This window comes from Staurois parvus, unplaced genomic scaffold (assembly GCF_062004578.1).
Source record: "Staurois parvus isolate SC_StPar_1 unplaced genomic scaffold, SC_StPar_1.0 ptg000109l, whole genome shotgun sequence".
NCBI lineage: Eukaryota > Metazoa > Chordata > Amphibia > Anura > Ranidae > Staurois > Staurois parvus.
The window spans coordinates 865,522-878,736 of record NW_028317905.1 but is presented as its reverse complement, the minus strand read 5'-3'; the positions used below and the strand labels follow the sequence as shown (position 1 = coordinate 878,736).

Genomic DNA, 13,215 nt, shown 5'->3' with positions numbered 1-13,215 from the left:
TGTTTTATCAGAATCATGCGTAGTTGGGGACCTGCCAACCACCAGGTCATAAAACGCTTTGTCCTCCTTTGGGGCTCCTGTGATGGTGGGGTTTTTTTTCGGGGGGGGGGGGCTTATTGAGACTTTAAATATGCCCTAAAAAAGCACAAAAAACAAATGTCAAGCAAAGTTTGCTTTTCAGTGAGCAAAATTGGGTTCTGCTTTGCTTCAATCACTTTGATCATCCCTAGGGAATTTTTACAGCAAGAGTGTGGCTTTGCTTACACAAGTGGCCAGGAGGCAGTAAAAATAGTAGGTAGTTGAGCTGTGGTTTTACCGTCACCCGCCCCCCCTCCAACTGCCAAGCCACAAGTAAGTACATGTTAGCCAACATGTTAGTACACATCACTATGGTTGTGTGGCAGGAAAAATGACACCACTCATTGCATTTGGCAGGCAGTACTGCATGGTTGGCAGTTATGGCACGGTATCCCCATTGAAAAAAAAAACAGTAAATAAACCCTAGTAGGCATTACTTGTGATCTTTCTTATGCAAAATATGGCATTTCCAACCATTATAAGTCAGCAGAATAGACAAAAATAGGTAATACATTACAAACCCTTCATCATGACATGTACCATTACCCACTGGCTGATCAACTGGCATTGGTTTGTTGGGTTTCAGCCTGTAATAAATAAAGTTTGTTCATACCAAATGATATTTCCAGATTTGGTGACCTCTGACCCCTCCTTTCTACTTCTGCAGCTCACTTGAGGCGCTCCTGGCAGGCCACACCCTACGTGTTCCGACCCACGCTCCGCTACCTTCTTCCACAGAGCTGTACAGCAAATGCAGAGGAATTGGGGAAGCAGCTGAACGATTCCCAGATCTTGAGGTTACTTATCCTTCACAGCATTCTCCACCTCAGACAGGAATACAGCGAATATGTCCAAAGTGATGTCTATGCCTGGTGAGAACACCTTGCTCCCCTTACTATGTGGGTATTATGTCTTTCTGCCATTGTACACAGTCCTCCAGCAGGAAATTTAAAGCCCTACACAGATGGATTGAATTTTGGCAGTTTCAGCAGGGACTGGCTGAGATTCGATCTATCTATGGGCAGGCTGGTTGCAGTAAGACAATCCATCAATCGACTTCAGCACAACCAGCCTGTTGCGTTGTATGTATATGATTACTGCCAGCGGTTATAGTGGTCATTGTTTTCTGCTACCAGGGAATGCTTCCCATTGGCAAAACAATAGCTCATCAGGAGGCATTCCCCCATCAACACTGACTGTGCTGATGGTGGAATCCAGTGACTTTCTTTCCTTCCACCCCTTTCTTTCCTTCCATGACCTGCTTAACTCTTGGTCATCTTTGTCCGATGCTGGAGTCACTGAGTGCAGAAGGCGTAATAAGGTCACATCTTGCTTCTGCTATCGGCCTACTGTCAAAGCAGCAAAGGGCTCCCCAAACACTTCAGCATTCACTAAAAGATTTAGTGCCTATCCCTGTTTTCAAAGACAATAAATACATTATATGGCTTAACGTTTGTAAACTTCTGACCACCACATTTATATGAACTTGTTCAAAAGCCAGTCATTGGTGTTTTTATGTTGGCTCTCCTTTGTGGCTATAAAATGCTCCAGAAGCTTTTGGAGTGTAACTGTTGAAATGTATATTCCCCATTTAGGCAAAAGAGCATTTGTAAGGTCAGATACTAATGCTCTATGAAAAGACCTGGTTTGCATTTTCTCAATTCAATTCACCCCAAACATTTTTAGTAGGGTTGAGGTCAGGGCTCTGTGCTGGCCAGCCAAGTTCCTCCACACCACACTGGTCAAATCATCTTTTATGTAGTCAGCTTTCTAGTAATTCTGGCACAAACAAAGGGCAATCCTCAAGGCAATACCATAAGGTTGGGAGCTAGAATTTTCTCTAATGCCTTTGTATGCTGTGGCATTAACAATAGCCCTTAATGGAAACATCGAAACCCAATTATTTAGAGGGGTGTTCACATACATTAGGCCATATAGTATATCTGCTGCCCCATGGGGTGGACCCTTGAGGTGAGATGCTCCAGTTTTACCTGACTACAATTTATCAATATATTATGGATGAGAAGAAATGAGTCATGTGACTTGGCGTGTTTCATTATTAGGGGTAATGAGGAGCTGAGACTGGCACTGCGTTGTGCAGAAAGGATGACCTCTGGCTCTACAGACTGGGTGGACACCATGTCTTATCTCGCAGGTAAAACAAACTATTACTGACCTCTACATTTCCAATAATTTGTTGTTAAAGCACATCTCTAGCCATATGTTTTATTTCATTTTGAATAGAGCAGGTAGTGGTTAGAATCTTTATCAAGTTTTTATAGCCATTAATAGTCCTATTGGGGAGATCCCTCTTACTTCCTCTCAGAACATGAAGCAATTGCATATCTCTCCAACAGGGACACAGACATAAAAAAATTGTTGCTGAAATTAGCAATTGCGTATGAACTAACAATAGCCTGAACTGTCAATTTATTTGCGATTATGCAACTAGCAGTGGATACAATATACTGATAAACACTGCTCCTTTTTAGCTTGGTTGGCACTGATCACTCCCTTACATTGTACATCTCAAAGACCTGATTCTCAAAGCCTATACCTTGTTCCTCTCATAGGTGACATTATATACGGAGGTCACATTGTGGATGAAGGGGACGCTCATAGTGTCATGGTGGCTGTGCAGCAATGTCTGCAGGACCAGCCGCATCTCCAATTTAGCCGAGGACTCTCCAGCTTCCTGTCTACAGTGGCGGCCGGCAGAATGACAGGTAAGGGAATGAATCCTAGCAAGAAAGGGTGGTGGTTGACATTTATCTGAATAAACAGTCTCCTCACATGTGGAACACAAGCAGTCATCTGTTTGGCAGTGTTCATTTTGATGTCAAATTTAAATTTTTGTTTTAGTCATAGTCTTTTGACTAAAATACCATTTTAGTTTTAGTCGTATTTTAGTCATCTGAATTGTTTTAGTCATGTTAGTTGACCAAAATCTCCAGTACATTTTAGTCGACTAAAATCAAATGGGTCTAGAATTTCCAAACTTATTATATACGCCAGGCCTCAAAATTTCCACTTGCCTGCACACATTTGGCGAGTGAAAATAACATGGGGGCAAGTCACTGACAGAGCTGGAGCTACCATGAGGCAGCACAAGCAGCCGGGGAGACAGACCCTGGCACTCCATGTCCCTCACCCCTCAGTGTTTTGCTCTCCTCCCTCAGTCTCGGTTTTCAGCGCTGTCCGGGCCTCTCACTAGGGGGAACATGTGCGGGCCGGCACTGTGCCACACCAACCTCCACTCCCTGACATGCTGGTTCTCATCTGCCAGGTTAGTGATCTCTGTGCTGCAGCTGCACTTTCTTGCCCGACAATCTCTCCCCTCTTCTCTGGTCTAGATCTTCTTTCATTCCTCCCCGCCATCCCGGTCTAACCACACCTGTTCTGTGCTTTCCTCCTCTCCTTCCCCACCATGCACAGTTCCAGCACCGCTGGAGGGCTCTTTCTGCAAGTGGGGACTCTGATGGTACATGGGGACTCTGATGGTACAGGGGGGCTCTGGTGGTAAAGGGGGGCTCTGATGATACAGGGGGACTCTGATAGTAAGGGTAAACTGATGGCAAAGGGGGGATCTGATGGTAAAGGAGGGCTCTAATGGTAAAGGGGTATCTCATGGTAAGGGTAAACTGATGGTAAAGGAGGGCTCTGATGGTTAAGGGGTATCTGATGGTACAGGGGGACTCTGATGTACAGGGGGACTCTGATGGTAAAGGGGGGCTTTGATGGTACACGGGGACTCTGATGGTAAAGAAGGACTATGATGGTAAAGAAGGATGTGGGATGGAGGAGATGGAACTGGAGGAGGAGGACATGAGATGGGGGAGATGAGACTGGAAGAGGAGGACATGGGATGGGGGGAGATTGGCCTGGAGGAGGAGGAGGACATGGGATGGGAGAGATTGGCCTGGAGGAGGACATGGGATGATGAGACTGGAAGAGGAGGATAGGGGAGACGGGACTGCAGAAGGAGGAAGACCTGGGATGGGAGAGATTGGCCTGAAGAAGCAGGAGGAGGAGCACATGGGATAGGGGAGATGGGACTGGACAAGGAGGAGGACATGGGATGGAAGAGATTGACCTGGAGGAGGAGGACATGGGAAAGGGGAGATGGGACTGCAGAAGGAGGAGGACATGGGATGGAAGAGATTGGCCTGGAGGAGGAGGACATGGGATAGGGGAGATGGGACTGGAGAAGGAGGAGGACATGGGATGGTAGAGATTGGCCTGGAGGAGGACATGGAATGGAGAGATGTTTCCATTGCTTCAGGTTAATATAGTTTAATTTGTTCTTAACATTTATTTTTGTAAATTTATTCTGCATAAAACATTTAACAGTGTAATTGAGATAATTTATGAGGGCGTGTTTAGGGGTGGAATTAGGGACGGGGCAGGGTAGGGGTTGGGTGGGGAAACTGTTGGCGAGTAACTCTTAAGGCCTGTCTAGTAGCTCTGGCCCTGATAAATTCCTATAGTAAAAATCTAAAAAGACGTTATTATTTATGGTATTAAGGTTTGAACAAACTACACAGACACAGATTTAGCTGTTACATAACGTAAAACCAAGTTTCGTTGCAAGAAACATCCCTCCCTCACATTTTCGTTCTTTTTACATTTGTTGCCAAAAATTGGAATTGATTTTCGTTTAGTTTTTGTCACTGAAAACATGTTGCTGACAAAAATTATGACGAAAATATATTCATCAACAAACTTAACACTGCTGTTTGGAAGGAGCAACCTGAAAGAACTAGGCTTTCTACTTTCATAAAAAAAATGTGGGAAGCTTTCACACTTAACCATTAAGAATCACCATTCAGCTTTCTTTGGGCAGCTTGTCTTAATGGAGCCCTTGACTTCCAAAGACATCACTACTCATGTGGAAAGCTGGTGTTCAGATTTTCCATATTCCTTTTAAAAGTGGGAACCTCTTCAAAATGTAGGTTTGGTAATAATGAAATCTCTGTTTACACTTCCATCTTTATCTTATGACGTGTCTGCTGGTGTTCCAGGTCCTGGAGTTTACAGCATTCAGAGGTTCTTGCAGAACTTGTCCAGTCAGCACAACCCAGCAGCTCTAGGACTGAATGAGGGGCTGCATAATATAGCCATGGAGGTCTATGGATGCAAAGTACTACCTAACCTGCTGATTACGCAAGATGTTTGGACCAGCCAAATGAATATACAAGATAGTCAGACTGATGGACAGCAAATGAATGACCTGGATGGAATTGAAAATACCTTTAGAAGCAGTTCATCAGCTTCTTCTCGTAGTCCACAGTTAGAAATAATTTTGGAGAACCCTATAAATCAATGTCTGTCAAAGCTGATGGATCTTAAAGGTATTCAAGAAGCATGGCAGAGGGAGCTGGATAATCTGGATGTTAAGAACAGGATGGAAGAAAACAAGCTGGAGGGAGAGCACCCAACCACTGATCTAATGGAAGAGAAACAAACCAGAGAAAATGAGAGGCCAACTGGGTTAACAGGCAAAGAAACTGCCTTAATCAACAAACCATTACTGGCACGGAGGAGACCTTCACACTTACTCAACTTTTTGCGGGAAGAGTGGGATCTGCTGAGTGGGCTCATCAATCAGGTCATCCAGGAGTTAAAGGATGCAGACTCACCCTGCTGTTGCATGCGGTGTCAGAAGATTAGGGAGGCTATCTCTGAGAGCCATGTGCCAACATGGTGGAACGTCTACTCTTCCACCCCTCACACTGTCACCCCTCTGTCTTGGATCTCCACCCTAATAACACGTATGAAGCTTCTGTCCAGCTATGTCTGTGAACCAACACTTCATGTGACCTACAACCTCAGTGCCTTTCGCCATCCAGTCCAAATTCTGCAATGTGTCCTGATGGAGCAAGCACTGAGAGATCGTCAAGAACTAGACAAATACTCTCTGCACATTCAGGTACTCAGTGGGAAGGGGGGGGGGGGTGATATCTGTCTGAACAGAGAAGGTGGGTTTATGATGATGTACAGGTAGTGGACAGAATGTGTATGAAGTTGGTGGAATTTATATTCATAGGTAAGAATACACTATGTAGTCAAAAGGAGGACACCTGACCATCACAAATATATGAGCTTGATGGATATTCTATACCAGAACTAAGAGTAATATATTGTAATTGGATAGCTTTGCAGCTATAACAGACTTCAGTCTTCTGGGAAGGCTTTCTACAAGCTTTTGGAGTCTTATGTCTGGGGGAATTTGTGTCTATTTGTGAGATCAGGTATTGATTTTGGATGAGAAGACCTGGCTCACAATCAGCATTCCAATTCTTACCAAGGGTGTTCAGAAGGGTCGAGGTCAGGGCTCTGTGCAGGACACTCGAGTTCCTCCACAGAAAACTCATCAAACCATACCTTTATGGAGCTTTCTTTTGTACATAGGGGCACAGTCATGTTGAAACAGAAAAATACCTTCACCAAACTGGGACCACAAGACTGGAAAAGCACAAAATCTGGTGCAACTCTGCATAGAAACCAATCAGCTTCCCAGTTTTATTGCCAAAGCTTAATTGAAAAGCTGAAGTTAGAAGCTGATTGGTTACTATGCACCGCTGCACCAGATTCTGAGTGCTCCAGTTTTAGTAAATCTCTTCCTATGTATATTGTAGTATTAACAGTACCCTTCATTAGAATCACCTGAGCTCAGTCATTTGAAGGGGTGCCCAACTATTTTTGACCATATAATAGGTGTGAGAGTCAGGTGTCCACAAACTTTTTGGCTATATAAAACACCAGGAAAATGAAGATAGAAAGTCTGGCTTGAACTCAAAAGTCCACCTCTACTTCAATTTGATAGTACTAAAATATAAAGATCAATCATACTAAATTACACCTCCCAGATGATAATCCGAATATTCACACATATTAAACCACCAAAAATATATTTATTATTAGAGTATAACAATAACATAACAAACACACACTGCTAAAACACTATGGGTAATGTATATTGTTAAAATGAATATTAAGACCTGCACCCTCATAGAAAAAGACAACAATACAATAAACTCTGATCAGAGGGATAGACCCACAGAGGGGTGGTGATATAGACTATATCCCCTGCAAGACCTTTAAAGAGTCAAAGTGGAACCAGTCCTATAAGAAAAAAAAAAGTAGAATGCATTTGTCTTTCATATATAAAACATTATAAAGTGATCCTGTGCTGAAAGCAACAATATGGAGTTTTTCATCCTATGGTAGATGGTAACACAAGGCTTCCCACATCAGGCTTTCACCTTCTTCAGCATCTCCAGTGCTTAATATTTGTACAGTATACATGTGAGCCACTAAAGACATGTAAAGGTCATTGCCTGCTCAACAGAGTATTCACATTGCAGCAGCCAGGTGGGCTAGTAGTTTCTCACAAAGTATTGGGACTTCAAGAAATTTCAGCACAAGAGGACCTAGTGCTCCTTAAAGTCACATTGCTATTGATCCTTAAAGGAACTGATAGGACTCCGATTGGAGTAACATCCATTTTTCCTGTACATAAACGCAAGAAGTTTGTCCTCAAACTGTTCTTTCTTGTCAAGTTGGGCATCCCATAACCCCTAATCCCCATCCAAGTTGTTTCCTCTAAACAAAACAACAAAAACAAGCCCATGGACTGGATTCTTGACTATGTGTGCTTGCTGAAAATGCATGTTGCCTGGCTGTGCAGGAAATAGGGGGACCCAAAATCCAGCGGCTCCTTAGGGGGCAGCACTACATAAAGATCAATTATACTAAACTACACCTGCCAGGTGAATATGCACACACTCCTTGTAATGACCTTTATACAGAAAGATCCAACCCAAAGACACTCAATGTGGCTCATGAAAGTGGGCAAGCCATAGCACCATACTGAGACCACTGGTCTCCAAACTGCGGCCTGGGTGCAGGATGCGGCCCTTTGCTGTCCTTTATCAAGCCCTTGGGGCACTATTCCATCCCCTGACATCAACAATAGGGCATAATTCCTATCACTGACACCAACAATGGGGCACTATTCTTTCCACTGACACCATCAAAAGGGCACAATTCCTATCACTGACACCAACAATGGGGCACTATTCTTTCCACTGACACCATCAAAAGGGCACAATTCCTTATACTGACACCAACGATGGGCCACAATTCCTTCCATTGATACCCACTATGGGCCACTATTCCCCCCACTGACACCAATGATGGGGCAGAATTCCTTCCATTGAAACCAATGATGGAGCAGAATTCTTTCCACTGACTCCAACAATGAGCCAGAATTTATTCCATTGACACCAACAATGGGACACCATTCCTCCCACTGACACCAACAAAAGGGCACTATTCCTCCCACTGACAGCAAAAAGAGGCCATTATATACTCCCACTGGATGCCAGGACATTTTCTACTCCCACTGGCCCTGCACCGGCCCCCCTAAAGCCTGAAAGACCATAAACTGGCCCTTTGTTTAGAAAGTTTGGAGACCCCTGGTTTAGATCATCAAAGACTCTTAGCTTAGGGATCACAAGGCATTAATACCTATCAGTCTATGATGTAAAAAGGTCCAAAGAGACTATCAAGCAAAAGGAGTGTGATCTGGTCAGAGGCTTTGATGCAATTGGGGAGCCGGTGAAATAGGTCAGGCTAAAGTTCTGACCAGATCACCCTTGTGGTCCCTAAGCTGATGGTTTAAACCAGTCATTCTAACCCTTTTCAACACAGAGGAAACCTTGAAATAACTTTCTGGTCTCAGGGAACCCCTGATAAAATTCCTAAGAATGCTCCTTACACTTGTGGCCATTGGGAAGAATTCCCCCTTAGAAATAGCTAAAAAGATCATTGGTGTCAGTGGGAGCTTATCTGAAAGGCAGAAATTTCTCATTGCTTAACGAACCCCTAGCAACCTCTGTAGGAACCCTGGATCCAACTGTGGTTTCATGACTTGCCCACTTTCATGAGCCATAGTGAATGTCTGTAGGTTGGATCTGTGCCCTTTATAAGGTCATTACAATGAGTGTGTGCATATTCAGATTATCACCTGGCAGGTGTAGTTTAGTATAATTGATCTTTATGTATTGCTACCCCCCAAAGAGCTGCTGGATTTTGGGTCCCCCTATTTCCTGCACAGCCAGGAAAAATGCATTTGCAGCAAACACACAAAGCCAAGAATCCAGTCCATGGGCTGGATTTTGTTGTTTTTTTTTTTTTAGGGGAAACGTGGAAGGGGATTAGGAGTTATGGGATTCCCAACTTGACAAGAAAGAACAGTTTGAAAATAAACTTCTTGCATTTATGTACAAGAAAAATGGATCCTGGATGTTACTCCAGCCGGATTGGTATCAGTCCCTTTAAGGATCAGTAGCGATGGTACTTCAAGAGAGTTCAGCACAAGGAGACCTAGTGCTCCTTAAAGTCCCAATACTTGGTGAGAAAATACCAGCCCACCTGGGTGTTTTGAATAGGTGTCCCAGAGCAAGGGATTAGGTTAGCTGTGACACTGCCCTCGTGAAAGTATGCTGGATATTGCATCTGGCAGCCTTCTCCCATATAGGCGTGGGGGGTGTAGAGGAACTCACTCTGTCCTTTGTATCCTGCTGCTTTGGGCAGGACTGCTTGTTCATGCCTTTTAGCTGTGCAGTCTTCCCATCCTGGGCAGGGAGCCTCCTGGATAGGACTTGTAGTGAAGTTCCCTCTCTCTAACTTCCTCTCCTATCTCCTCAGCTCCAGCCTGGAGGCAGAGCCCCCCTTCCATGGGGTCCCCTTCCTAGGCCCCACAGTCTCCATCTTCCACCCGATCACCAGACTCTCCTGCATGGGAATGGTCAGACTCCCATAAATATGCAGATTACTGCTACTACTGTGAGCCATTACATTTTCCTCACTCTAATTGCACACTCGAGGGTGCTACATCTATATTTTTGTACTATCAAATTGATGGTGAAGTTTTGAGTCCAAGCCAGACTTTGTATCTTCGTTGTAATACCAGGGACTGCTCTGCATATTGTTTTATATACAGTAATTTATCTTAGTTGGAACTTTGAGGGTGTTATTTTATTTTTTGTGAATATATAAAATATCAGTCACAACATGGGTGGTAATATTGAGATATACAGTGGGTATAAAAAATAATCCCCCCCCCCTTTAAAATAATCAAATTTTGTCGCTTTGCAGCCTGAAATGAAGACAGACACAGTTTTTGTTTTATCAAACTGTATTTATGGGTAGGTTGCAGTTGATGTATTTTTCTTGTGCATTTTGTGTTTTTGGCCCTTTTTTGGGGGGCTAAGAGGAAAGAATGACAGTTCTCTTCATGTAGCATGATTTTGGTGAGACTTTACACTCTTTGGCACTCAAGTCACATCAAATTAGCGCGGGAACCTTTATTTGTCCAAAGTCGCATATTAAGATTAGGGCTAAGGGCTAGGCTTAAATGTTAGGGTTAGGACTATGGGTCTTCCCTTAACCCTAACACTAGTCCTTAACCATAACCCTAACATGCAGGGGCAGACTGACAACTCATGGGGCCCCTGTGTCCTTGCCCAAACTCAAAAAGCCTATGAAAAAGGTACCAGGGGCATCTCATGGGGCCCCCTACTGACCCCGGGCCCTCGGGCAGTGCCCGAGTTTCCAAATGGTCAGTCCGCCCCTGCTCACATGCAACTTTGGACACATAAAGGTTCCTGCACTACTGTGATTCAATACTACTTTGATGCTACTTGAGTGCCAGAGTGTAAAGTCGCATCAAAGTCACACTACATGAACAGAACTGTCATACTTTCCTATTAGCAAAAACCCCCTGCAAAATGCATAAAAACCTCAACACTTTTGTTTTTTGTGTGGGTCCACTAAAGGCTATTACATGCAAAACGCAATCTGCTGCAGGAAAAAAAATGTCCCTGACCCTTTCCAAAAACTGCACTGGCTCAAAACGCACAGATGTGAACTAGATTCAGGAAAATGTACTGAAATCCATGGGTGTGAAGCTAGGGTAACACGGGCTATTTGGCTCCTTGGCTGGAATCTGCTGATAGTGGCTAGCTGTGGCCACTGAGCCCGTTCACTTTAATGACAGGTTGCCCGCGGCTGCAGCTTTTCACAGTTGTCCGCACAGCCAGTGATCCCCTGTAGTAATTGCTGCTGGACGCACATAATGTGCATCCACAAAAGTGCATGATGCCCCAAGTGACTGGCTGTGTGGACAGGCACAAATAGCTGCAGCTGCTGGCAACCTGTCATTAAAGTGAATGAGCTCAGCAGCCACAGCTAGCCAGGCTCAGTAGCTGCAGGATTTAGTAAATTCCTGCCTCTGAAATTTGCACGGGGGCCAAATCGCCCCCGCAGCCTTATTATTATTATACAGATTTATATAGCGCCAACAGTTTGTGCAGCGCTGTACAATATAAGGGAGACAGTACAATTACAATACATTTCAGTACAGAAGGAATAGGAGGGCCCGGCTCGTGGAGCTTACAATCTAAAGGAAGGGGGAGGTGATACAAAAGGTGATAGCTGCGGGGGATGATCTGGTGGAGGTGATTCAAGTACCGTTCTTATGTGGAGGTGGGGTACACTTCCCTGAAAAAGTGAGTTTTCAAAGACCGCCTAAAGGCAGACAGGGTGGGGGCAGACATGCTGTGGTAGGGAGTTTCAGAGGATGGGAGAAGCTCTGGAGAAGTCCTGGAGGCGAGCGTGGGAGGAGGTGATGAGGGAGCTAGAGAGGAGGATATCATGGGAGGAACAGAGCGGGCGATTTGGGCGGTATCTGTGGATGAGGTTGGTGATGTAGCTAGGGGCAGTGTTGTGGATGGCTTTGTAAGCTGTGGTTAGTATTTTGAATTTTATACGTTGGCCTAGTGGAAGCCAGTGAAGGGATTGGCAGATAGGGGGAGCAGTCACTGATTGGTTGATAAGGTGTATGAGTCTAGCATCAGCATTCATAATAGACTGATTTAAGTTCAAAATGACCTGCCATGCAGAAATTCACCATAGATCGTCCTGGGCGATGGTCCAACACTGATTCACAAGGTCTTGTGATAGCTGAATTTACTCTTACTCTCTTTACTTGCCAGGTGTCAGACAGAAGAGCGCCTCCAGTGGACAGTGTGTACATTGCATTGGGAGGGATCTATCTAAAGCACGCCTTATGGGACACCAGGCTGTGTACTTTGCAGGAGACCCTGTCCCCAAAGCTGTGTGCTCTACCGGATCTACACATCACCGCCGTGCAGGAAAATGACAGAGCACCGTGCCAGCAGAATATATCAGCCTGTTATCTGTGCCCTGTGTACTCACATCAGGCCCCTGAGGGCCACGCTCAGCATAGACAGCAGCCATTACTGTATATACCACTCCCTACCAATATGGCTCCGGCTGTGTGGAACCTGCGCAGAGTCCACGCCCTCTGCCTGCTGTGACATCACTGAGATCACTCAGGAGCCAGGCGGGGAAATGCTCATCTAAGTGTTGTTTGCTGATTGCAGATGGGATTTCATCTTCAGATGGTGGCCTATTGACTGATATTATAGCCACAGGTATCCATCCCAATATTATTCCCCCAAAATCGTTTGCATTTCATTTCTTTTAATGTTCAGTAAATAATTTTCTCTAGAAAACAATCTTTGTGAAGTGACTTTTCCTGGTCTGATGGGGATGAACACCAAGAGTTTACAGACACAGGACTTCACAGCTGCCGCTATCTTGTCTATACAACTTGACCATACATGTTACAATCTGATTCTACAATTTGTAAAATCTCCTTTAGATCTACCAACAAGTATATGGCGCAAGGGTATGTGGCGCAAGGGTCTGCCTAACTGGATACAAATTGGTTAGTTAAGCCAACCATAGACAATGTGATTTTCTTTCCTGCAACCACGGGTTGAGACTGTGGACACGACACATGAGATTTCAGAGACTGTGGACATGCCACACACGATGGGCAGAGACTGTGGATATGACACACAAGATGATCAGAGACTGTATGTAGACATGACACACAAGGTGGTCAGAGACTGTGGACACAACTCAAGAGATGGTCAGAGACTGTGGACATGACACAAGAAATGGACAAGACTGTGGACATGACACAAGGTGGTCAGAGACTGTGGACATGACACGTGAGGTGGTCAGAGACTGTGGACATGA

At 44.6% G+C, this 13,215-nt stretch overlaps 1 protein-coding gene across 1 annotated transcript in view; it reads left to right on the top strand.

The window, feature by feature from the left end:
- The window catches only part of DNHD1 (dynein heavy chain domain 1), a 132,593-nt gene extending 119,907 nt beyond the window's left edge, over window positions 1–12,686 (top strand). Inside the window, exons 39-43 of the mRNA XM_089671637.1 lie at window positions 746–950; window positions 2,142–2,233; window positions 2,652–2,804; window positions 5,100–6,007; window positions 12,141–12,686. Of these exons, the coding sequence (XP_089527763.1) occupies window positions 746–950; window positions 2,142–2,233; window positions 2,652–2,804; window positions 5,100–6,007; window positions 12,141–12,485 (1,703 nt within the window). The 3' untranslated portion in view covers window positions 12,486–12,686. The remainder of the gene's footprint in view (window positions 1–745; window positions 951–2,141; window positions 2,234–2,651; window positions 2,805–5,099; window positions 6,008–12,140) is intronic.
- The last annotated feature ends 529 nt before the right edge of the window (window positions 12,687–13,215 follow it).